This window comes from Populus alba, chromosome 10, assembly GCF_005239225.2.
Source record: "Populus alba chromosome 10, ASM523922v2, whole genome shotgun sequence".
NCBI lineage: Eukaryota > Viridiplantae > Streptophyta > Magnoliopsida > Malpighiales > Salicaceae > Populus > Populus alba.
This window is the reverse complement of record NC_133293.1, coordinates 11,546,447-11,573,761: the sequence shown is the minus strand read 5'-3', so window position 1 is coordinate 11,573,761 and position 27,315 is coordinate 11,546,447. Positions and strand designations below refer to the sequence as shown.

Genomic DNA, 27,315 nt, shown 5'->3' with positions numbered 1-27,315 from the left:
AAAATATCGAACACAAAATTCAATGTTATACTCAATTATCCAATAAGCCAAATAGAAGAAGACAATTCAAGAAACATAACCATTTACCGTCAACATAAACTAATGGAGGGGGGCCTGGTATCATTGCTTTGTGCTTTTGAAGAGCTACTCGCTACGATTATAGAATAATAGTTGCTTGCTTCAACAGAGAAAGATATTCATTATTATTTGTCTTGTACAGGTTGTTTGGATTTGTCGATGACCATATTCTATTTGTTTTTGAAGAGGCAATCACCCACTTGACTTAAAATTAAATTATGTACATGTATTTATTTATAAAGAACAACAAAACAAATATTTGAAGATTCAGATTGATCAATTCGGTCAGAAGAAAACTGTAAAGCAAAGAAGGAAGGAGCTGCTTTATATCTCGAGCAGCAAGTGGTCAGCTCAACCAACCCAAAAGCTCGATGCCTACGTATCTCATAGGCTTTTCCACCGAGGTAACCAACTGCATCATCAGTTGAACAATCAACAGAGTCGAGCCTGGAGAAGAAAGTTTCAAAACAATGCTTTGGGGGAGAAGTCCAAAATTTGAAAGCATGTTAGACAGGGCTTTCACAGTCACGGATTAATGATTCCAGAAGGAGATAGAACAGACAGAAATCACGACAAATTTGCCCTATAATTGCGATAGCGAACATTTATGGTGCCTTTTCCTGCCGTTTCTGCAGAATATATGGCCAGGATTACTATCAGTACTCATAAGGCAACAAGCCAAGACACAATCTTTCAAAGAATCCGATTAAAACTATTAAATTCTTTGGTTCTTTTCTATACACCAATACCAACAAGAGGGGGATAAAAAAAAATAAAAATGAAGAACTCTAACGTGGGCTTTGTTACGCGACTGCATGTTATCTTAAGATAAAAGCAGTCAACGTAGAAAGCCATCGGAACAAAAAGTCATGTGTAGAAAATGTCCACAGAATGTCAACAAGGAGCCTGAAATTTAGCAATTTTCTTCTAGGTTTTGGTATTGCTGTATACGTTCAGGTAGGGTTAGGTATTAGGTGAGCAAACAAATTCTTTTAGAAATAATAAATTAAGAAATCGACTCGCATCATCTTCTCCTTCTTTAATCCTTTCGCTTTTCATATTACATTAAATAATTAACATGAATCAACTGGACAAATAACAAATCGAATTGGTACTTGTCTTGTCTCTTCGATGTCATCAGCTGGGTGTCGCTTTTTCATTAAAATACTATTACGTGTCCTTGTTCCTGACATTCCACTCAACGTAACAACCTTCCTCATCAGATGTGCAGAAAGGATACGAATCACAATGGATTTTTTTCTTTGCAATTTGCTTTAAAATTATCGCTCCATAAAATGAGTTTTCTTTTCATTTTGTCGGTTATATATTGAGAGCAATTCTCTACCCTTTTCACCTTCTACATTCAAAATAAACTCAATACAAAAATTTGTTTCGTGTTTGTGAGAGAGGGATCACCTACTCCATATATGTGCTGAATAAGCTCAGCATATTGTACCACCAAAGCAAGGGGGAAGGGGTATGCACACACACACAATTATATACTGTACACATGGAGAAAAAAACATAGTCATTGGTCATTAGAACACAGTAATCTAGCTTAACGAAGCCTTGTGAACATTTGCTGCTGGAAACCCTAATGGAGCCAAAAGATCTACAGAATATTCAACCTGCTACATGCGTACCTGATGCAAAATAAAGTCTTAAGAAAATATTACATGCAAACCTAAACCGCCTCTCCTTTTTTTTTCCTTATTAAATGCTGTCCACTGTAATTATGCCCTTGCAAAAGGTTGACAAGCTTGTGCTGACTTTATATATATCAGGGTCAACGGAGCTTATATATTATTGATGCCATTTTGTTGCTGTCTTTGTGGAAACCCTCCACCAATGTTTCTTACTCTGCCCCCGACACCCAAAAAATCCAAGGTCAGTTTATCTGACCCAGCAAGACCTTGATGCATATTTCCTTCGTCTGCTTTGCTAAAACTTGAGCTATCAAACCCGGTGTAGCTGTTGTCCTGTTCATTTCCAAAAATTGACGAGCTTCCATTGGCAAGAGAATTCATCAATCCTTGAAGTTGGCTTTCACTTTCCATGTGTGTTTCTAAGCTTTCACCTACATTTGCATTGCTGAAACTGCTGCCAAAGTTGGTGGAAACAAGTGGCCTAATAGATTTAGCACCAGTTGTTGAAGAACCCCCCAAGCTTCTCAGTAAACCACTTGGACTGTTGCTGCTAGTAGTTGAACCCATCTGAGCCGCTTTTTGAAGCAATGCAGTGGCGGACACATGCGGTGTGATGTTCTCTTGTTGCATTGAAGTATTGAAAAGGGAAGACATAGCCGATCCAACATGATCACCACTCATGTTGGTGGGGAAAACTGATGTCCTTTGGCCAGCACCATTGACGTTGTTGAACTGGTTAGCATTTAACAATCCGGGACTCACTAAGTTTGTGGTTGTGCTTCCAGTGTTGGCATTGTCATTGTTACTTGTACGGCCTGTGTTACTATTATTTGAAAAGAAGCCGAAGTTAAACAGATTGGAGGCCGAGGAGGGGTTGTTAGTGTTGCTATGAAGATCAGGAAGTTGCATTAGCCCATGTAAAGATTTGCTCGGAAATGGCCCTTGGTTTGCATCTCCCATGAAGAAACCAGATGGAGGCATCATGGGCATTGAAGGAGGGTTAGGTGGAGGGATTAGATGCTCGAAATTGGCTGCCCCAGCACTGCCCAGCCGTAACATGTTATTACCAGATGGGTGGTGATCTTGTAAATTATGGGAAATTTGGGAACCCATTTGAGATAAGCCTAAGCTCATGTGGTTATTTCCATACAGATGACTTCCTATAGTATTTAAGCTGGTAGGATGCCTTGCAGTTTCCTGAGCTAGTGCGTCACAAAAAGCTCTATGTGTGATAAAACTATCACGCCTGCAACAGTTGAACCATGAAAAGAAAGTCATTAGACCAGCACTCAGTTATCATTGGAAAAGATGGAAGGAATTTGAGACAGATAAACTTGAAAATGCACAACTACATATAATGATAAGTTATTTTTTACTAGCCGTTTCTAAGATGCTAAATTCAAATGCTGATATTCTATGTGACCATTCAAATCTATGAACGTTGCCTTCGATAAGGAAAAAAAATGTTTAGCATTGTCACCTCTCCCCATTCCCACGATAATGTTAATAGTTGAAGCCCAAAAAAGAAAAGAAAAGAAGGATAAATCAATCCAAATCTACGAATGGTCACATGAATATTTTTTCTTTATATCACATGAATTTCGCTTAGGAAAATAGCAAACAAATAGGGAATGGGGAGAAAATGTAGTAAAAGAAAATGGCAAACAAATATATGAAAAGAAGACTTTTATTTCTGAAGAAATAGGGAGAAAATGTAGGGCAAAGAATTATATATTGGAATCAGAAAATAAAAGAGGGATAAATCAATCCAAATCCAAATACTATTTTAGGTAGTGGCTCTTCAATAAATGAACAAAAGTATTATGTGCTATTAGATGAAAAACCAGAAACCCAGAAGCCTTTCTCGGAAACTAGCTTCAATTAACGCAAAATCCATGAAGAGTCTTCCTTTCTATAGAAGGAATATTTTCCATTTCCATGAAAGTTGTCAATAAATGACCACATTCTCAGGAACCCTCTGATCAAAAGAGACTGCAATGCTTTCAAAAGACCGTAAAAACATTCTCTCTCACTCCCCCGTCCCCTCGATGACAAAAGGAAAAACAATATGAAGGGTAGATAATTTTAGTTACTTAATTACCGCTGCTCTCTGAGAAGAGGAGAGAGATGGAGGTGCATCTCAACCCCGCAACCCTAACGTTTTCATGGGAAGAAGTACTTGGAAGAACTGAGCCAATCCAGAAGAGAACAAACTAAATAGCATATAAATCCATCCAACTCGCATGAGAACAAACCCAGTAACAATTTACTACCTGACACACTCTATAACAACAACACGTGAATAGAGAAAAGAGATGGAAGGACCGGCGGTGTTACCGATGAAGAAATAGTTTTCTGTTTATATTTTTACTTGTGTTTTTTTTCTTTCCTTAATTAATCATCATGTCTTTTGGAGACCTTCACACAGCATGGCAGTTTCACAGATTGTTCACATGCAACTAGTCCTTTCTGTCAAGTGGGTGCATGAGAGAGAGATGGAGTTAGCTTAGATTAGTTAGGCCGAAAGACCCAATCTACGAGTAATCCAAAAGGGGAGAAGAAAAGTACTACTGGACTTTTGCACCCCCCTCTCTTCTCAGCCTTCTCAAACTCTCAGTCTCTCAATCTTACAAAGCTTTTTATCATCACACTTTTGTCTATAGCTACGATGAATTAATACCTATGACGAATATCATTATGGTTATATGATTAATAATGGAGAAAGAATTAAATAGTTACCTTGAGAAAAGAGTGCCACAGTCACATCTGTATTCTCTGGTACCGCAAGTCTTAGAATGGGCTTTCCAATCAGATTGAACAGCATATCTTTTTGAGCATTTCTCACACTTCCATTTCTTCTCACCGTGCTTTCTAAAGTAGTGTTTTTTTATGCCAGTAAGGTCACCAAGAGCCCTAGAAGGATCATGGTGAACACAGGTGGGCTCGGGACACAGATACACCTTCCTCCTCACTTCTTTTGTAGTCTTCTGCTTTAGCTTCCAAGGCAGGTTGTGTCCTCTTCTGTGGAGCTGTAGGTTTTGCTCCCTTTGGAACCCTTTGTTGCATACCTCACATATGAACCTGTTTGTTGCCATTAGAGTCTTGGGAGATAGTGCTATCACTTCTGCATCTGGATCTGTAAAGAGAAATTATCGCCACAATATTTAGTTTTAGAACAAGAACTAGCTGGCCGGTAATTAATATAAGGAATAAAACATGTATAAGAAGAAGAAATTAAAAAAAGCTTGTCAATACTTCAACCGTTGCTTGAAAGTTGGTATAATTAGAGTTAAGTATTCTTGATTGTTATCGGATTAGGGGATAGTAACATATGTAACAAGTACTTATTTGATACATGGATTGACATATAGGATATAAATAGAGCTACTTGCTTGGTGTTCCAGGTTGATTTCTTCTCTTCTTTTGAGGTCCTGTGTTTGGAACTGTAGAGGAAGTGGCTGTTGAAGAATGCTGTTGTATTATCTGGTTTTGATGTTCTTCCCTTGCCCGGCCGAAGAAAGGTGCAGATGACGAAGCGGCGGCCATCTTCAAGATGTATTTACGCAAAATATAGCTTCTTTCTCTCTTTCTTCAAAGCAAGCAAATCTAGAACTCAAAATTGACCAAATAGGATCAACACATACTCGAGGGCTATCGGTATAGCATTTCCACTGAGGAAAAACTAGATTTCTTGTAAAAAGCAAGCAATAATATCTATTCAAACAAAAAGAAAAGAAAAAAAATCCTGGTCTTGGATATTTTACCTCCTTTGTAGCCCTTCAGATACAACCCACAAAGAACCAAGAAGAAAGATGAAGTTGAAACCCACAAAGAACCAAGAGAAAAGTATAGAAAGGGACAACTACAATCCGGAGATGAAGAGAAGAAAACAAGCAATCTTTAGACCTATTTTGCTTCTACTCTTCCTGAGCTCTTGTTGTTTATTAATATATATAAAAACTTGATATCACTCAGTATCATAATTTTTCGTCAATCATTTAATGCCATGTATGTGGACAGCAAATACATGTCTACCTTACGCATACTCCTCCATATAAGGTCTCCGTCCTCTTATATTTCCTTTTTTTTTTTTTTTGACATATCTAGAAACTAAAAAAAGAAGATGTGTTTTCACGTATTCATATTTTTTCTTACTGTCAAAATCACCCAACTCAAAATTTTTATCTCTATATTATGTAAAGATCAAACAAAAACTGACGTAATGTAGTTTTTGAAAACTCGCCATTTGAGATTTATATATATATAAATGAGAAATTAAATAGCTCTATATTACTGCGTCAACTAATAAAACTTTTAACCTATTAATTAGTGCAAAGTAAGATAGAATTATACGAATTGATTATTTTGAAGAGAGTCTAATTCAAATTTTATACTCATGTCTCTAGAAATAGAGAGAGCATTATTTGTGAGTTAATTGAAGAGGAGTAACGGTGCTACAGGCTCTCCTTCTTCTAGTTCAGATATTCTTGTTTCATACATCAAGACAACGTACCCTTCCTTTAGTCACCCATGCCTCTTCGTGGACTCCCTGTTTTGCCTATTTATTTATAAAGAGGCATGGAGTCACAGGAAAATGTTTTGATTTTATTTTAATAGATTCATAAACTGTTTCAAAGAAAATATATTTATATTTAAAAAAACACATATGTTATTATGACTGCGATCAGCACATTAAATATTGATCTTCCACCCAAAAAACATCATCTGCCAGCGAATGCATGTGCGTGGAGAAAGGAAATGCTAGAAAGATTCATTCTCAAGCTCATCTTTTGTCCTGCTCCGGTTTTTCTTTTCTATTTGGGAATCGGGATAAGTTGCTTCATTGGCTATAATTAAGTGTAGTATTTGGGACATGTGATAAGTGAATAATTCGTTTCTCACCAGCTTATCCTAGGAGATGTTAGGATGCATCCGTCTCCGTTGAATAGTCTGCGAACTATCTCAACTGAAAATTTTAAATTCTTGAACTTTATATTCTTGTTTTCTCCCGTATGTCCCTTTTGCCACTTAATTTTCATACCATAGTTTTCAATAACCATTTGAAAAATATTAATTTTGAAAAGTCAATAAAATGAAAAAAATACATTAAATGTTTTTTACAAAAACACTTGGAACAAAACCCATAAAAAATAACAGCATTAAAAAGCCTAGAAAAGGATTTTAAAAGTTGGTGATTCCATTGATGATGATGTAAATCAAACAAATACATCACCGTCTTAATCTGTGGCACAATGATACAACAAACTAAGGAATTGTAACTTGTTATATACAAAAAAATAGAAATAGACAAGACCTTTTTTACAGCAATGGTGGATAATGATCTTCAATGTAGCAAATATTAGATCTCTTTATGGACGTTACTAAAAGCTCACTGAAATTTCTCGATGAGGATTGCTCAGTATGAAGCTTTTCTTGCATATTAAGTTTTGCTTAGCCCACTCACTATAAATAAATGGAATAACATGTCTCACCATATCAAGCTCTATTGATGAACAATCTCAATCATTCAAAATTGCCAAGGCGCATCCATCTCTTTCAAGCAACGAAAAAACACTCATCACAGTCCAACAAAAGGATATCCTAACAAAGTAATTAAGAACTCTGTGCACAAATCAAATCTAGATAAAAATTATTAATTAACACGTCAAAAGAAAAATAAGGACAAAATAAAGAAAAGAAAAGAAAAAAAAGAGGAAGAAAAAAAAAGAACTAGGAAGATGAAGGGCTATTTGCCAGTGATTTCTCCCCAACAACAACTGAGTTTCTTATTTAAGAGAGAATCAAGAGAAAGGAGAGAAAGAGATGGCAAAGATTTCTCTTAATTGAGTGGAAAGAATAATACACTACAATTTATGATAACTCGGGAAAACTCGCGTTGACCCCCCCAACTAGTGACTCAGGCCTTGCTTTAAGTCAAACCCTAAGCCATGTTTTAAAACTATGAAACTTTTATTTTTACGTTAACTCGAGACAACTAGAGTTTACCCTCTCATCCCATGACTTGGGCCTTGTCCTTAATCGGTTTACGAATCGAGTTTTAAAACTATGATAATAAATATTTTTATCATTATATATCTTAGTTGAATAATTTTAAAATTGAGAGTTTTTTATAATGATATTTTAAAAATAAAAATAATAAAACATTCTATTTTGAAAATACAGAAATTCACTCCAAAATTATACGATAGATAAATTTATTTTTATGTCTTTATCTTTATCTTTTTAATCAAATACATTTTTGTCTTCACTATCTCTATCATTTTTATCTCGAGATAGTAATAAACGTTATCATAGAGACCATAATGTTTTTGCCTATCATTTTGAATATCAACGGAATTATTTTTAAACAAAAAATATATACATTGTGGGAGTTTTACAATAAGAACTCGAACTAATTAATTAGGTGAAGATTTGTGCATTAATCTAACAATTATTAACAATTTTTCAACTAAATTAAAAAATGCCTAACTCATTTAGTTGGTGGCTGACTATTTGAACTACGTTCCACCACAAGTCAAATATCTTCTTTCTGATAAAAGAAAATTGAATACGCAGACTTTTCCAATGTGTTTTTTACATAAAAGAATCCTAAATGTACATCGAGAAGCTTGTGCATGCATCTAATTAAATAAATTGAGAACCATTTGTGTAAATAAACAAAAAAAAGTCATTAACGATAACTAAAAAAAAACTGGAAAATCAAAAACATATATAAATCAAGATATTTGATCTTGCAACGTAGATCATTTACTTGATTGTGTTTAATGAATTTGTTTATTAAAATTATTTTTCTATTAAATCAAATTATAATAAAAACAAACACGTACATAAAATTGATTGATTAAAATAAAAGAAAAAAAATATTATACAAGACTACACATCAAAAATATTATCTAAAATATTTTTTTTATTATTATTATTAATGAAGAAAATCAAGATTAAAACAAGAAAATGGGATGACAAAAAACTCATGAGTATAGTGAATCCATAGTGTCGAGGAGTGTTTCTATAGTTTATTACCCTCACTTTTTAGAGTTTTGTTAATGAAGTCGTTCAAACTTTAAATTGGGTTTGGCTTTCTATGAATTCATATTAAACTGGTTATGTGACTGGACTTAACCATTAATTGGTGAGGTGACAAAGTGACTTTCTCAAGCTCTTTTGCAAAAACAAGTTTCATATCATAATATATATTCCAATGCTTAAGTTAATAAGTGCAAAAGAATAATATTATGTGATAGCAAAATATGCAAGAGTAAACCTATAGTGTGAGGAGGTGGTTATGATTTAAGGTGATCACAGTGTCAAGGGTTGATCAAAGTGTGGGAAGGTGGTCATAAAAAGGTGATGGTAATGACCTTATAAAGTGGCTAGTCTGAATGGCTCGGATGTCATACTGTTTAAATGAAACAATATAAGATCTTTTTATATATAATTTTTAATGCACCATCAATTAGTATATATATTTGTACATCTTTTAGATATAATTTATTTTGCAAAATAATAAATCCAAATTAAATCTTCAACCATATTACGTACATCTTTTTACTGGAAACATTTAATTTGCTGATTCTTCTTCTTTAATCACAGTGATATTAATACCATTGAAAAAAATAAGAAGTAAAAGCACAAGTTACGGGTAGAAACTGAACAAGATCATCTTATGAGAAAGAAGATGCATATTGGCCAATTAGGCAGTCATTTACGAGGTATTGTAGTCTTGCATGGTGTAATTGACCTATAGGCTATAGCTAACTTCTTTAGATCGTTGGCGAGGAGTTGAGAGACCGGCAGAAGGAGTGGGAGACATGAGTTTTTATGAGAATAAAGCAGAGGACAGAAAAATCAACGTACATACAAGAATGCTTCAAAGAAACACTTTCCTTGAACATTTGTTGCCTTGCGTTGTGATTTGAAAGTAGGTTTTGTTCACACCCAGCTACAAAGGAACCTTCATCATTCTGTTGCTTTTTAACCTAGCACCAACGTCTGAAATCTCGTGTGTGTTTTTTGTTTTTGCTGTTTCACTAGGAAAGAGACACGATTGTTGGTTTGTGTAAAGCCTAAGTACTCTGGGCTTTCCTCTGTCAACCTCGCTAGCTTAGTCACGTAATTCTCTTTAAATCCTATTTTACTCAAAAATTGTATGTTTTCAACTAATATAGACGGGACCATCTGCTTTCACATTTGTCTGAATTCAAGAAAAGAGATAACTTCCTTGGAGAGGCCATCTCGAGAAAACCATTTGTGATGAGAGGTCGATGCTAAGTAGGCCCGTCTCCTATACATGGTGGGCCAGAAGGAATATTTGATCCAACGGTCCTTATTTTCTGAAGGGATCAAATTAATATTTTGCCCACTGGTCATATCTAGTACTGAATTTGATTCTTTTGTAACAACCAGATCCAGCTACCTTGCAATGGCCTCCATCAGTGCTTGATTATCGTCACCGGCCGTATCAATTCTTTTGGTTTTTTCTATGATGCCTTCGGAAATCTTAAAGGGCATTGATCTTACGACGCCTCTCATAAATAATTTCCTCTTGTTTTTTTGTCTGAAATTATTTTTTTTTCCCTTCCAAAATAGCTTGGGGGAAAGCTAGGAACGTCTGAAGCGATTCTGAACCATCTATCCGAATTCTATAAATTACCAATTGAATTAAGATCGTATCAAATAACCATGACTTTGTTTTTGCCTTTGAAAAAACAAAGGCACGCCCGCATTAGCAATGACAGAAACAGGCAAAGAAGTGGGGTTGATTCAGGAGAGGCTGCGTATACGAGACCTGCAGGTCTGGCCTTAATGTAGATACCACCTGGATTAGCTGAGTTAAGCCCGTCGTGTACAGTTCAAATAATAAACAAGAAAAAAAAAAATCAAGCCCGCCATATATAAGTTACAGTTAGTAATTAATCATAGCTTAGTCGCTATATCTTTAACAAAAATAAAATCATCTTTTAATTATTATTATTTTTTTATCATAATCGAAGAGTTTTATTGAAGAAAACTAGCCAGCTAGATAGTGGCTGAGAATTTCAAAAGGAGTACTGGGAGAATAGAAGAAAGAAAATACAGGAAAAAAAAAAAAGAAAAAAAAGCCAAAGGATTATTGTTTACAGCCAGTGTTATACCAATTTCTTATCCCATCTGAGCTTATGAGTAGACCATTACCAATATAAACAAAGCTATCTTCCCAGCATCTTAACCATGCTGATAGCCTGTGTAAAGTTAGAGCATAGCACGAATTATTGAAGGTGAAGTTGTTTCTGGTTAACCAAGTGCTCTAAGCAGTACCATATGAAAGAAAGTAAGTGTCATTTTCCTTTGGAACTTTACTTTAGCCAAGTTTTTCCAATGGAATAGCAAATATGAGGACAGCACCACACAACACAACACCATTGAAGAAGCCTGGCCCAAGATTTCCAAGCACGAAAGCACTGGAGCAGAAGATGCTCTGTTGTTTCCACAGCGACTACACAGAATGGACATGTTGACTAATCTATAGGAATTAACTGCCAGTTGTATAAGAATATTTCAGTGCATAGACGACTCTGAACTGCCGACCGTATGAAAGTTTGAGAGTTCGGAGGAGCGGGTGGTATATAAATTCAAGAGACAAAAGGGCAAGTACCCTAATATTCCAATCTGTCAATTAAAGAACCACGTGACTTCACTGAGAATTTTCCATCCTTTTTAATATTCCATACCTTAATATCGTTTTTCACTTGCTTGAGATGGACTCCATTAGTCAGCCCAGGGATAATAATTGATCCCATTCAAAAGTTCTCGAGTTTCTTTTTCAGAATAGGTGCTAGAACCAAAAACCTTGAGTTCAGTTCTTCGTATGTGAGATTTTTGCGTAGGAAGAAGAAGAAGAAATCTTATAAAGTCTAGGAAACTGAGCCTCAAGTTGTGAATCCCCCAACCATGCTTTCCATTTCATCTCTTATACTTCGCTCTTAAAGTTTATTCAATATTTACGTCTCCAGATTTCAATTCCGTTACACCAGAAGCAACCTTAGTTGAAAAAAATACTCAAATCACAAATTCACAGACTTAACAAATTTGTTTTAATAGCCTAAATGAGAAAGTCGAGGCACCAAGTAAATGAAGCACCACTGGGTATGAAAATTAAGAGGAAGTTCATGGTTGAAAATTCAAAGTTTGTAGCTCATATTAGAATATTTCAATTCAAACCAGAGGTTTCGAAAGCATTTTCCTTCTCCGTTTTAAATTTCTTTCATTTAAAAGACAAATTGTGAACGAATTATGGTCTAATTGACATTAGTGTTTTTTCTCCCCTCGAAGAATCTTAAATTTGAACTTGTTTATATATATATATATATATATATATAGGCCATCTTCTTGAGTTTAATACCAGTATTCTAGAGCTTCTCTACGATTTCTTTAGCATGATATGGTTTTTTGAGCTTAAGAGATACATTTCTCATGTAGGGGGCATGACTGTAGGCATACTGAAACATCAAAGATGCCCAATATTCCTAGTCAGCGCCATATGTTTGTTTACCACACGCACAAGAGTTTAAAAGAAAGAGGTAGTTGTTTGCTGGGAAGAGGTCCTTTTCCCTTTTCTCTTTCGGTCGGTCATTCATTCTTACGAAACACATAATTTCTCGAGTATTATATGTGACAAGTATGGCGTCGCTATCATCCTCCCTACCTAACCTACTGTTGAATGAATCGATTTATTAATGGTAACCTTCTTCTTTTTTTGGTAATAAAATAGTAACCTTGTTAACCACACAGGTAATAGGAGTTTTTTTTACCTCCTCGGTGAACCGACCAGGTGTAAACGAGGTTATGAAGCTCGTTATATTTGATAATTCATTTGTCATAAACCTCTATAACCTTCTTATTTTCGGGATGGATGTGACAGCAGAGGTCATTTCCCTTGGGGGGTCTACTCGATATTCTTTCATGGATGCACTCCACACCTTTCTTCAATAAAAAAAATTGATTAAATTGTGAAAAGAGGCACGTCCTTTGGAATGAAAACCATTGATTGGCATGATAGTAAGGAGAGAAATGAGCTGATAAAATAAATAAGAGAATTAGATTGTGATGGTGGGTCACCTTATCTAGAGGGAGAGACATTTTACGGTTTGCAAGGATTCCCTGTGTCCCACGATGCAGTGACACATTGAAAGCAGCCCCAGAATGACGCAAATCCCATCCTTCTTATGGGTTCCACTCGCACCGTGAAGAATCCTTGCCGGCACCACAATAAGGACACCATGAAAGACAAACCGCCTTCCCTCCTCTTGTCCCTTTTCTTCTATATATATTCCTTTTTCTTTAATGATCTTAGATTTATTGACTTTTTGCCTTACATGCATGCAAAAGCAAAACAATATTCATGATCACTGTCTCCTCCTGCAGCTTATGATCAATGGAGGATCAGCTTGTTTGATCCACGGGACCTTTTAGGATTTCTGAAGAATGCGTTTCTCGGTTGATATATATATTTGAGTTTAGAAAGTTTAATTCGTTTGAGGAAAGGGCATTGGCAATTTACTGATGCTTCAGTATTTCAAACAGTAATCTCTTTCCGATCTTTTTTTGTTTTTTATTATATCATTTCTCCCCAAGGATTAAAAGCCCCGATATTTTTTTTTCTTTTTTTTTTTCTGTTCATGTGGTATTTCTCCTATAATCTACCGATCCCCTGGATTTCAGTACCTGAGCATGTTGCGAGAGGTCACGTAGCAGAAAAAGAAATGGGATATTGAGGCTCCGATCCTGCAAAACAAGGCGGAGTTCCTTCTTCGGAGTGACTGTCCGATGGTTTAATCAGTGTAAAAAAAGTAATATAGAGTCCTTTAATTTGATCTTAAGAGATTACTCGATCGAGTTTGTAATATTCTCAAAGATAGAATGTTTATCATCAAGAGATATAATTTTTCAGGAAAATGATTTCATATATTCTTATTTTTAAAATTTTAATATAAGAGACGCATGTGAAAATCGCATGATATATTTTTGTTAGTTTTAATAGTGAAAAATTAACATAATAATTTATTAGAGACCCATCAAATACTTTTTAATGATAGATTGAATGAAATTAAACATATAATGATAGATTGGACATGATTTTTTAAAAATATAAGAGCATATAAAACTATTTTTTCTAATTCTACAGTAACAAACAAAGAGAGCATGTGAACTTGTCTAAAGTGGGTTGTATTGAATTTATAATCTACATTAAATAAGAAAAGAAATATTAAATATCTATGTTTTTTTGTCTTTTTTTTTTTTTACTAAAATCATACTGTTCACTTGAATTAATTTCATTTTTCCTTATTTTCTATAACAGGAGAAAATGTCATTAGATTGAAAAGATATTATAGAGCCACTAAAAGACCACATGCATGCTCGTGAAAATCGACAATGCAAACTAGAGCTAGCTAGGTCTTGAATCGGGTAATAATCTACGCCATGGGAATTCAATGTAACAGCCACTTACCAATGAATAGTTTTTCATCCATTTATGTTTTGTTTGAATAGCTAGATGCATTGGATGCTTTAGCTCAGGCCCCGCTACTAATGAGACATGTCAGGTTTCGTTCTTGGGCTAAGCCTGCACATGTTGTGGGCCAGACTTGTTTCATCACTTGGGCCCAATATCGTTGATTTAATTTCACCATTTTTATTTTTTTAATATGTATAGAATTTCGATGTGAAGGGAAGAAAGAGTTGTTGGTGGCTCGTTCCGTCCTAAATGATGAAGCAAGTGAGTTTTTCAAGTCTCTTTGGAGGGTTGAGGTTTGCTCCTAAATTTCCAGTTCCTCAGCTCGTGTCCTTCTCCTTATCCACAAAAGCGTTGGAAACTATATATATGATCCTCGTCCTTAATTTCTTCTCTTCTTTATCAATCGTAGGTTCACCTCTTTATACTACTTAGATTTGGACAGACGCGGTATCATGTTCTTACATAAACCACACAAGCGAGCAGCCTCCTCCACACCTGCTTTTGACCTAATTATCCCTACTTGACCTAACTATGTATATATAAATAAGTCAGCACTTTCCGTTTGTGATCAATAAACAACGAAAGTAGTAGCACTAAGCTAGCGAACAGATTAGGGATTTGAAATGCTATACATTTCTCTACATTCCGATATTAATGTTATGCTCAAGGTCAGTTAATTATAGATAAGATAGAGCGCAACCACCAGACAGAATAGTTCTTGGAGAATTTTTCACGCCATGTTTCTTTACGTGGTTTTTGTTTTTGAAAGAAGTCGATATATTAAAAGGGCTAACCAGAAGGTAACCAAAAACAAGATACACAGAAGAAAAGTAGAAAAGAAAAGAGAAGAGAATCACAAAAATAAAAAGCAAACACAAAAATAAATAAATAAGTCAACAGATCTATAACCGAAAAGGAACTTCAGGATTGAAAGAGCTGATACGCCATGCTTAAAGCCTTGATTTGGTGATAGATCAATTTATAATACATTCAAGTCCCATAATTAAAATAGTGTCAATAGCCATGAAGAACTTATCTATAGACTTATCGATAAGAGATAAAGAATTAAGGAGAAATTGTCTTCGAATGTCGCATTTCCATCATTGAAGATTACATGTTCCTCATAAGTCATATATTCCAGCTAACACAACAAGAGAGCATAAACCAAGTCTTACGCCGGAATTTTTCAAACACTAGGTTGGGCCACTAATGTAACAGATCTCCACATAGCAGGGAAGGCAACCACTAATACCCCACTAATCCAAGAATTTCATCCATAATTTTCACACTGGTCTACAATAGAGGAGAAGATGATTTGAAGTCTCAATCTCATTTTTACAAAAGATACAAAAGGCTTGATCAATTGGGATTATATTATGGCAAAGTAAGAAATTCTTAATGCATAATCTATTCTGAACAGCTAATTAAAGAAAAGATTGAACATTAAAAGGAACCTCTTTTTGCCATATCAAAGCTTTAAAATTTCTAACCCCTGGATTCACAATTTTGTCAATAAATAAAAAACAAGTTTTAACTCTATAAGCTCCATCTGCTGATAAGGACCAAACTTTCTTATATGAAGTTGTTACTTTTAGCTGAAATCTTTCTAAAGATGAGAGAAGGTAGACGATAAACTCAATTTATTTCAAAGAGGAACAATTGTCTCCTCCAAGCTAACTCCCACTTCCATTCCCTTTGTTCTCAATTTCTCATATCAGCAATTGTGGCATTCGGTTTAATGGAAAGAATATAGAGTCATAGGTAAATGACTTTCAATGAAAAGCTATAATTAAACCAAACATCATACTAGAATCGAGTAAGATTGTCTTCTTTACGTGGTTGATAAGATCACAAGGTAGAAGCATGGTAAAATTGTCTTGCGGTTATTTTTATTCTTTCTTTTCTTTTTGATAAATATAATTTGTCCTTGTTGGTTCTGTGTTTGTTGTGGGAATTACTTGTGATGATATTTTGTCGTTTTAGGTTCTTATAAGCGATGAATTTTTAATTTGTAAATCATCATAAAATGCATCGATATAATATTGTAAGAGACTAAACAATATATTAATTGTTGCCATAAAAATTACAATGATGTCAACAAAATTTTGTTGACTGTCTGTTTGTTCTCTGAAGTAGTCATGTGTATAGAAAGGCAACGAACTTTTGCCAGTTAAAAGTTTTTTCATGTTTGTTTCCTGCTTCTTTGTTTAGGGAGTGCAGAAAGATTAAGAAGGAAAACGAGGTGAAAGGAAAATTAGATTTTCTTTTATGGATGGGATGAAAATAGAAGGAAGAAAGTGGGGGAGAAAGTAGAGTTTTCTTTTTAATGGAGTGTTTTTTAAACAACAAAAAAATGGTAGTAAGAAAAAGATTTGCAATTACCAATATATATATATATATTCTTTAGCTTGAAAATGACAAGAGGCTTTTAACGAGAATAGAATCAATTACATACGTTTTCCAGTCACTTCTCCAAATCGAAGAGAATAGTGCCTGTTTAAAAAATATATATTCTTCCCATTTTCCTTCTCGAGAAAATGCCTTGAAATTCGTGTTTTCTTCCCTCGTCAATTCGTCATTCTCCACTCTTCGAAACAGGTTGTAGAATTCTAGTCGACAAGAGCTGCTTTTTTTTATTAACATAAGAACGTACGAGCAAATTTATTAAGAAAAAAGATGAGACATAAAGCCGAAAATGTAGAAGAAAAGGCCAAAATCCCAAAGTGCAATGGATAAGAAGGGCATGGATCACCCAAAAACATTAAAAAAACAAAGGCACCAAGATGAATTTAAGAAAAAAAATCAGAAGGATTGAAAAACACAAAGCCCAAAAATATATAGGAATCCGGAGCGTCAAGCTTGATGACCATCTGTAACAGCGAGGCTTAGGCTGAGACAGCTTTAAGGTTATTAAATGATAAAATGTAGCAAGACAAGTAGCTGAAAGGGATCAACACCATGATGAAAGCGCAGCAAGACAACATTAAATTGTTCTTAAGTACTGTTGGAAAAAGTCCTGGCTTTCTTAAGTATTGTTTTCTACGACTACATTAAAAAGATTTAAACTAAATATATATTATCCATGACTCTCTTCACTATGTAATCGGATATTTAAGGTAAAGCAGCAGATTAAATCTTTGCAGTACTTTTACCAATTTGTTCTTTTAACGGGCCAAGCATGCATTTATTAAATGATAAAATGTGACTGACATTGTGTTTTTCACAAAACAAAACAAAAAATACTCAATTTTGTTTCTACCATCTCCGTAATAAACAAAAGAAATCCAAGCCCGAATTAATGCTTATTCAATTCGGCAATGCATGGATACATGGAATAGTGATTTGCCTAGCTAGTCGATGCATGTGAGTGATGGTGACATTCGAAGGACACTGATTGGTTGTGCTGGTCTAGAGAGGGACCCCTGTTCTCTGTAGTTTTCCTATCCCTTGATGGGAGCTGAAGAGAAGAGACATCCATGCCTAGACAGGGATCGGGAGAGAAGCACCCTACCGTGAGGGAAAGGATGGTTATTGTCGGGTCCCAAGATAACAACAAAACCTTGATGGTGAGGTAACTTCCTAGTGGTACTACATTTCAGGGATGTGACAGAGAGGATTTCACGGGCCGGGACTTCTCATCGATAAAACCCGATGCTTAATTATGTCCTACCGGAGACGGAGAGGGGCCGTTGTACACCTGATGATGATGCGGACAAATATCTTGTAAGATGATCTCATGGCTTGCCAGTTAACAACCTTTGCCTGCCTTCTCCATGGATTTCCCTGTTTGTCCGCAATGAAAATAACTCGAAAGATTTTATGCTTTAACAATCTATTTATACCCTACAAGTCAGCCTGCCCATGCTGCATTTCTATGGTACCTGTGGAAAATTCTCAAGGCGTTGGCCTTGCGACGCCTTAGTTTCTTTCCATTATTACACCAATATCATGAACGAGTTTCGCGAGTAATTGAGTAGATTATGATTTTATTCCATTGCACACATGCATAGGTACTGTTTATACATAGCAGTATTTATTTATTTAAAACACTACTGTTATTAACTAGGGTTATTTAAAACACTACTCGTATTTTGATTTCTTGTTGTTTTATTTCCTTAAAATAAATATTGAAAATATCAAATTTCATTCTTTTATTTCAACTTATTATTTCAAACAGGTTCTTCTATTTTCATCTCAAACTCTGTATCCCTTCACTGCCACGACGACTGTACCTAATTTACCACTAACATTATCAGTAATTTAATATGATTTTTATAACAACTATTATCACTATCTCTACCATTATTGTCAACAATTTTATTACTATCATCACTGTCTCTACCATTATTGTCAACAACTTTATTAGTATTGTCATCCTCACTAAAATAATAATTTCTAAGAAATTTAAATTTCATTTGGATTTTGGGTTTACTATTTCAAACATTTTCTTTCATTTTCATTTCAAGCTTGGCATTCCTCGTATCCAAACAACCTCCTCCTTAAGGAATTTAGTAAAACTCCAAATCATATGCATGCAACATGATATAAAATCTTAGGAGGCAGGGTTAATTAAGGGAGTTCACAAATTACCAGGGAGTTGGTAAAATTGAAGTACCTCTCTAAAGCTTTAGGAGAATCTAAATGACTTTGATGGTGAAGATTTGAATGACGGAGGCCTAGTTTAAAGAAAATAATAGAAGTTTAGGGAATAGTTCAGAGAACCCTCCAAACCTTGAAGGGCTGTGTTATAATATTTTTATCCAATATTTCACGTCTCTTGCCATTTTCAAAAGCCATTCTCTCATACGTGCGTACGTCTTAGAATTCAGATCCATTCCGTAACGCAAGAAACTCACCATAGATGGATAAACTCCAGATCCATATGAACCCTCCCAAGCAACAGATCGGCTTCTTGCAGGCCGAAACCGAGATTGGGGGGCTGAAACATGAGATTGTATGCACACTGCAGGGTTGGGTCTGGGCATCAGGCCACGCCTGCACTCCACATCTTACGCTCACCCCCTTTGCCACTAGTGTCAATCCCATTCACTTGGCTGTTACCTTTATAATATACAAAAGCACGGGAAGGCAGAGGCTCTATCAGTTGTCATGACTCATGACAGGAGAGAAAACTAAGGAATACAACTAGCTAATTTTATCCGTATCAAAACTGGGATATAAACTATCTTTTGTTAAGAGCCCTGAATTTCAAAGTAGCATTGGCTATACATCCTATCCCTGTAGCATGCTCTCTTTTCCTATCAAGTCGTTATATGAGATCTCCGGCGGTGAGGGAAGATTAGCGAAACCAAAACCAGCATTCAATGGGAGCTTTTGGATTGTGTTTCATGGGGTCAGCGTTGAAGACTGGTGAGTAAGAGAGAGACGAGTGAACAATATAAGCAGGCTATCTAAAAGTTGAGTTTGACAAGAGATCTGTGACACGTACCCAGCAAGGCAACTAGCTTCACAGCATGGCAATGAAGTCATAAGCAACTTGCCTTTGATCAGATCATGTCTTAGTGGTACGTGACCGAATGTAAGAATTGAAGGGCTATTTACACCCATTAAAAATAGAAATTATATAAATGAATCCCCCCCTCAGGTCGAGCCTAACTAATATAGCGGATATCATAGAAATAACGGGCAAAAATAAGAGTGAAAATCCCCAGATCACAGAAGACTGACGAGCTGTTTATCACTGCATTGCACACATCCCCAAAACAGGGAGCACGCTCGGAAATGATCTGGAGCAAGTCTCTGTGATTGCTTAGACTTTCTATACCATCAAAAGTGATGATAATATCTCCCCCATAGTTAATGTGTCTCCCTCATTATTTACCTCCACGCCAGACTCGAGCACAGCAGCATCCAGCACTAGCTTCCGTTTTGCTATCTCATAAACGTTCTCATCAACCGTGCCCTTGGTCACCAGCCTGCGAAGGATGGAGCAGAGTCAGAATCACACAAACCACATTTTTTGACATAAAAAAATTAAAATATGTAAAATGGTATGAGGGAAAGAAATGATGCACGGGGTTTGTCTGTAATTGTTTGCTTCATACTGTAATTCTCGGGGGAGTTATTAAGCACCTGTATATGGTAACAGGCTTTGTTTGGCCAATGCGATGACAACGATCTTCTGCCTGCCTATCAATTTGTGGGTTGAAATCCAAATCATGGATAATTACAGTATCAGCTCCTGTCAAGTTCAAGCCCTGACCTCCAGCTCTAGTGGACAGCAAACATGCAGATATGGAGGTGTCATTATTGAAAGCATCCACTATGGCCTGTCTCTCTGTCACCTGAGTACTGTCATTGGATGGAGCAACAGATTAAGCTAAAACGAATTTCTAGTGGGCATATAAAGAGTAAATTGACAAACCAATGACCAACATTATGGAGCGCAATTGAAAACAGAAAATGCTCAAAAGTCCAGGTAGTTCAAAAGGACAATAATTGTGGTTGAGGATAATAAAAAAAATTACTAAATGATGTAATAATCTGTGATAGACATAGTTCAATGATGGTAAATTTATTGCTACGATTATCACACCATAGTTAGAAAAACTTGCCCAGATGAATTTTCCACATTGATTTGTTCAAGGGATATAGTAAAAAAGTGCGAGTATCCTTAGCTAATACTCTGCAAATGATGAAAAAACAGTCGTTTTGCATGCTAATAAGGGGGGGGGGGGGACATCCTTCTCGACAAAGCTCAAAAGAAAAGGGAGAAATTCCTCCAGCTATGATCCCACAGAAGCAGTAATTCAGGAAGAGAACTCTAGACTGGCCTACCATTCAATGTTTTTGCATGAAATGATTAGTCTCAGGCTTCAAACCTTCAACCAAGAGGTTGCATGCATGCACATGATTTCCACCACAGTACTCCCCAAATAGCACACAGACCCTTTAGTGTCAATCATACCAGTGGTCCAGCACATTGAAATACATAGCTTATTAATGTGTTTTGAATTGTGCTAGCCACAATCATCCATTCGCTTACTAAAACTTCCACTGCATGCACTGAAAATCATATTAACATGCCAGATGCAGAAAACAATTGCTCCCATGAAGAATGTCAAATAAGTATAGTGGCAAACCTTCCATCAAGTCTTCTATATGTAACCCCAAGTACATCTAAAGTCCACTCTAGTATGTCTAGCATCGAAGTCCACTGGCTAAAAATCAGAACCCGATGCCCACACTTCTTCAGGTCAGGAAGAAGTTCAGCTAATGCCTGCATGTTATATGAAATTTGCAAATTTTAGCTCATAAAAACTCAGTTAACAAAAACCTGGTGAAATTACTCGATCCATACCCGACATTTAGCTGAAAGCATAACATACTTGTCTGAAAGGATTCCTTTTTTCTCATTTATATCATGATAGAGTAAAAGCTGCAAGAAGTTGTTGGAGAAATGGTTACAATTCCAAATCAAGATATATAGCTGTGCAAGAGCAATAAGTTCACAAGAATTTCACCAAAGAACATCTATTTCAAGTCTTTATCATAGCAATAAGAGTACAGCTGGGTATAACCCTGATTCAGTAACAGCTGTCAATATGCAATTCACATAACATGGTACAAGAATTATGCCACACATACTAAGAGTCTCTTGCTAAAGTCACTTACGAATGATGTCTCTTTCACATTGATTTTGCTAAATTGATGGGATATGATTTTATTATTACGAAAGATTTTTGAAACTCATATGATGGGCTGTTCCCTACCTTCCCCTAGATAACCCTGTCCAAGCTGCTTCAGATTAGGTCACCACTATGGGTGATCCCAATCATGTACCATCATATCCAGAATTAAGATCCAGATTGCAACAGGAGTACTGCATTGTTGGTGGCTATGGTCCTAAATAGGGAAATCTCCAATTTAATCAAAACTTAACTTGGAGTTGAAGAAACAAAACTTGTAAAGACAGACATTCTTAGGCTTGACTGCACAAACTGACCTCCCCTAAATAACCTGATTTCAAACTAAAATCCCACAAATTTATTTCAACCGACTCAACCTATATAAGAAGGATAAGCCTTCCCTCCAATAACACTGACCTGCATACCTATTTGATAACAGTCCAAGAATTCTCAAAATTGAAATTTGAATGAGGAATAACAACTACTTCTTTACATGATTGTTAGAAAAACTAGGAAGAAATCAGCTGACTCTTATAAATTCATTCCACATTTCATTTTTCTCTCAAATCAAAGAACTGAACTCCTTATCAAAACTAACAAAATTAGCAAATCCAAGAACCCTTCCAAATATGATGACCCACAATCAAATTGAAAGAATGTTAGCCCCTATCAAATCCAAAAGTATGATTGAAAAAATCCAGTAAGTGGCCCCTGACTAGACAATCCAAGAAAACTCTCCCCAAGGCCTCAGCAAGCTCAAATCAAATATCTTGCAGTCTCGAAGACAAAATGGTCACAGCTGCTGAACCAAGCAAAGGAGGCTGGCCATTTCTGAACAAATGCCAGCAGTCAGCATTCGCACCCCACATAAAGCTACGCATCCACTTGAGTTATTACTAACACTCTCAACCATTTGTACAGAAAACTGATCCAAGTTTTGACAAAGACAAGATTCTCTGATGCTGAACCATGCACAATAAAAGTGCTAGGATCTGACATTCAGTTGCATGCCTCGAAAAGAGAACTGTGTCTGACCCATCCCCAAAACCAAGGCTACTCAAGGGCCCTGAGCCTACTAGTGCACGGCTTATCCAAACCAATAACAATTAACTCATGATATCTCTTTCACGTCAGTGGAATTGGAAACTCTGAAGTTCACATGCAATGACATGAAATCAAAAACCATGAGCTCTTAGTATACCTTACAGGACCTCTCAGAGAGAGAGAAATTACCCGGTGAATAGAAAAATCGCTGTAGCTTTTTAGTTCCTCTATCACCCTTTCCAAGGTACATTCAAAGCCAAATGCACCCATTGGATGTAACTTTTTGGCAAAACGAATGACATCCTCATCACTGTAAATTCGCCTCACCAATAATGGATGATTGGCAATCTGAAATAAACTTATAAAATATGATCGACTAGAATGATATCAGAGAAATAGAATAAAAAATGACAAAAAATTTAAGAGAAATGGCAGTACCTTGCGGAACTGAACAAAATAATTTGAGATCTGCCGCCGAGGAAGAACTCCAACGATAGTATTTGGGTCCCCATCTGAAACCTTTGCAATACGAGCATGCGAAACTGCACGATATTCCTCTATTGCTTCTTTGTAAGCATACTCCTGATGCTTTTCCATTGAAACATACTCAACCTGTGAAAGTCTTATTTAGCCCTTCTATTCTTCATAAAAAAAAACTTAAAAGGGTTGGAAATTTCATTGTAAAATCTCAACAGAATAATTGGAGAACAGAAGATCTAAGTTGAAATTTTATGATTTCAGCATACCCGCTGTATCTTTGGAACTAGTTGTTGCATGACATCAGATTTTAAACGCCTCAAGATGAATGGTCCCAAAATAGACTTCATACGACCAATTAAATCTCCATCTTCTGCATTCAATAGCTTTTTCAAATCCTCGTCCTCGGTAGCAAAAAGATCAGGCATCATAAACTCCAATAATGACCATAGCTCCTGCAAAGATTAACATGAGTCAAGGCAAAGCACATAACCATAGCAGAAATATGAGCATATATAAAAGATAATATCTGCAAACTGTCAATTCATATAAATTTTAATGTTTAAGGAAATCTGGTATCAAAAATAAAATCGACACAAGTGCTACTACCTACATGAAGAATAACTGATGGACTGTGTACAATATAACATAGAAATTCTGCCTCAAATAAAGTAGTAGCAATAAATTCGTAGAATTTTCTCTAACATCCATCTCAACTCTGTAAAAATCTTTTTTCCTTGCTTCTTGAGTTATCGGTACAGGAATTCAACCACCAGATATTATAGAAACAAGATCATAAAAGAATAATCATATTCCAACAGAATTTTACATTTCACCAGTTAATTTGAGCTTTTCAAAGAGTATAAACTGTTTTTAGACATCACAAAAACTTCATTATAAGAGCGCAAAAAGAGAAACCATTTGTCCTTTCTAGCATGAAGCTAAATAAATACAATGACAGTGATTAATAGAAAAGTAAGAAGTTTAGAGGGGGAAAAAAGGTCTTTCAATATCAATACATGTAAATCATTCTGCAGAGGCGTCCCGGTGAGCATCAAACGCTGGTTTGCATTCCTTGCAACTGACATCAGGTTTTTCCACCTATAGCTGTTCTTATCCTTCAAAGCATGAGCCTCATCCATTATAACACAGCTCCATTGCCAACGTTTCAGAATTTTACGATCATCTTTCTGCTGAGCACTGTACAATCAATGATGAGTAATGTATTTGCGTTACATATATACATATTTTGGGGGGAAATAAAAGTACACAGATAATGACCTGTTTCAGAATAAGACACACCTATGCCGCTCAAAAAGTGAGTAACAGACAAGGAGCACATTGAAAGGAGGTGGCAACCCAGCTTTGGCCAATGAACCCAACTCTTTTGAATAGGCAGATCTCATAGCCCCATGATACTGGAGTACAGAAAATGACGGACACCACTTTTTCAGTTCTCTTTCCCAGTTTTCCAACAGAGAGGCAGGACACACAATTAAATGTGGACCAGGGTCATTGTGTAAGTATTTCAACAACGTCAAGTATGTAATTGCCTGTCACACAAGATCAATCTTACATTTCAATAACAAAAAGGTTAACCCTATTATCACTGAAAAGGAAAAAAGACAAATTGCAGGTACCTGAATGGTCTTCCCAAGACCCATCTCGTCTGCCAATATGGCTGCATGGATACAAATGTGAGTGATTATTGATCAGAGATCTTTCCAGAGCACATATAATCCAATATCTATTATATAAAAAAAAAAATGACACCCTAAACTGCAGCTAGAGAACATGCATTTGATGGAGTAGAAATACATCAGCAGTATCCAAGAATAAATTAACTTCCTTCGCTATGCTTGGACCATTCAGGTTTCACTGCTAATAACAAATGAGTCTCCTGACCAATCCACGAAGAATTTCATGGTCCTGGTTGGTATATTTTATCTCCTTCGAAAAAATGCTGCCAGAAGGTGCAATGTAATTTCAAAAGTACAGGTGATTCAACAAATCTCAAGATAGAGTAATTTACCCACGACAAAAAGTACAAGAATACTTCAAACTATTCTCATAGTTTTGCCGATTGATTGCCATTGTTAGCAATCCTGGATTATGAACTATAATGTCAAAAAGCAATTAAACTATAGACTTTAGGGCTCCTGATGTAACAGCACAATGATGATGAAAAAGGAATAGTAGAATTACCTCCTCCAATGCCCTTTCGGTGCAGCAGAAGAAGAAAATTGACACCAACCAGCTGGTATGGCTTGAGGACAGGCTGGAAATCTGAATCTGCCACTGCACACGCTGCATCAATATCATCCTGCAATAATAAAACAGAATCCCCAAGTTTATGACCAGACCAGTCTAAGTGATAACTCTACGTTTACTGTTTGAAGGCAAGGAAAACAAAATTATGGATCATTTTCTTTTAGTAAGGGAACACGGAATGCACATGCACACGCATGCATACCGCAGACCCATAGATGCAGGTAGTTAGCTTATTTGAAGTAAAATCTTGACTGCCTATTAAATAGAGAAAGATCACCATTCTGTTAGTTAAGCTAAACAATCCAATTTTAGAACAAAAAAATAAAATAATGCAAATCAGTTATAATTTCATTCAAAAGAGAACATATAAGAACACATCGCCACCCTTTTCTGGAGGGGATAACCAATACTCCTTCAATTTAAAGGACCTGAAAGACAATTGTTGCAGAATAAAAAGAAAACTACATATCTATAAAAGAGAGAATAAAAAATAGGAAACTACATGCAACCTTGATACAACTAAAAATGAACAGAATGTCAGCTTTTTCAAAACGAATTGCTCCAAAATGAAAACAAGGGAGTACCTGAGTAACAATCTTGACTGAAGAAGCCTCCACCTCGGCGTACCGGTCGCACGAGGTCACTCCAGAGCCGTACAGCTCCCTCTTCAACTCCACTGATATTTTAGAGCATTTCTGCAATGCTTTGCCCACCAAATCATCATCTTCCACCGCCAGTCCCTCCTCCTCCCACTCCTCGTCGCTCGATTTTATATCATAAACCTCCGCCAAATCCCCGCCGCGCTCTCGCTCTTGCACCTCTTCATCCTCGTCATCGTCATCGTCATCGACCACGAATCGACGACCACGATTCACCGCTGATGGCCTCGCAGTCTCCTCCTCCTCCTCCACGTCATCGTCCTCCAAATTGAAATGCTCGGTGACTTGGACACAATCGTCGACAACGCTGCTAAATGAATTTTGTTGTGGTTTTTTGAAAGCGAAGGATTCTAAAGGAGGATGAAAAGAAGCAGAAGAAGACGAATTGGATTTGTGTTTGCCGTTTTGTGTGGTTGTGAGAATGCGAGAGGGCTTGAAGGAGTGGTTAGCCCACTCGTCGTCTGAAATTTCGTCGAAATCGCGCTTCATTGCGGAGAGAGGAGGGTAACAAACCCTAGATTATTCTTATTATTATTATTATTAATTTGGGTGCTTCAACTTTGTTGGGAGAAGAGAAGAAGCGCCATTTGTAGTTAGGCAAGTCAGAGCGAATAAAAATAAAAAGATAAAAAAAAGGCGGTATATGAAAGTGACGAGAACGGACTTGGGGATATATTCGTTTTTTTTTTTTTTTCAATTTTTTGCGTTAATTTTTTTCAAAAAAAAAAAACATGATAGGTATGTGTACTTTAAAAAAAATTAAATAAATATTTTAAAAATTATTTTTTTTTCAGATTAATGTATAGATTTAAAGTTATAACAGTCTAGTAAATTTTGAAAATGTATTATGTACACGAAAACAATGGGTTATATCATTCAAGTGATGAAGTGCTAATAAATTCTTTATATTTAAATTAATTTTTCTTATTTTTTAAACTAATTAGTATAACTTTTTTATAGTAGTTTTAATAAAATAGAAA

At 35.9% G+C, this 27,315-nt stretch overlaps 2 protein-coding genes across 2 annotated transcripts; both read right to left on the bottom strand.

Moving 5' to 3' along the window:
* Positions 1-1,589: 1,589 nt before the first annotated feature.
* LOC118046502 (protein indeterminate-domain 4, chloroplastic) lies at positions 1,590-5,663 on the bottom strand. Its single transcript, XM_035055435.2, has 4 exons — positions 5,489-5,663; positions 5,117-5,330; positions 4,464-4,860; positions 1,590-2,970 (listed from the first exon to the last, which is right to left on the bottom strand). The coding sequence occupies exons 2-4, from the start codon at positions 5,268-5,270 to the stop codon at positions 1,875-1,877; spliced, it is 1,647 nt and encodes a 548-aa protein (XP_034911326.1). The 5' UTR covers positions 5,271-5,330; positions 5,489-5,663; the 3' UTR covers positions 1,590-1,874.
* Positions 5,664-19,625: 13,962 nt separating this feature from the next.
* On the bottom strand, positions 19,626-26,951 carry LOC118046504 (protein CHROMATIN REMODELING 19). The gene is made up of 12 exons (XM_035055436.2): positions 26,261-26,951; positions 25,611-25,728; positions 25,046-25,086; positions 24,708-24,958; positions 24,425-24,605; positions 23,675-23,860; positions 23,367-23,540; positions 23,118-23,276; positions 21,557-21,634; positions 21,339-21,475; positions 20,329-20,547; positions 19,626-20,171 (listed from the first exon to the last, which is right to left on the bottom strand). The coding sequence occupies exons 1-12, from the start codon at positions 26,822-26,824 to the stop codon at positions 20,015-20,017; spliced, it is 2,265 nt and encodes a 754-aa protein (XP_034911327.1). The 5' UTR covers positions 26,825-26,951; the 3' UTR covers positions 19,626-20,014.
* Between the last annotated feature and the right edge of the window lie 364 nt (positions 26,952-27,315).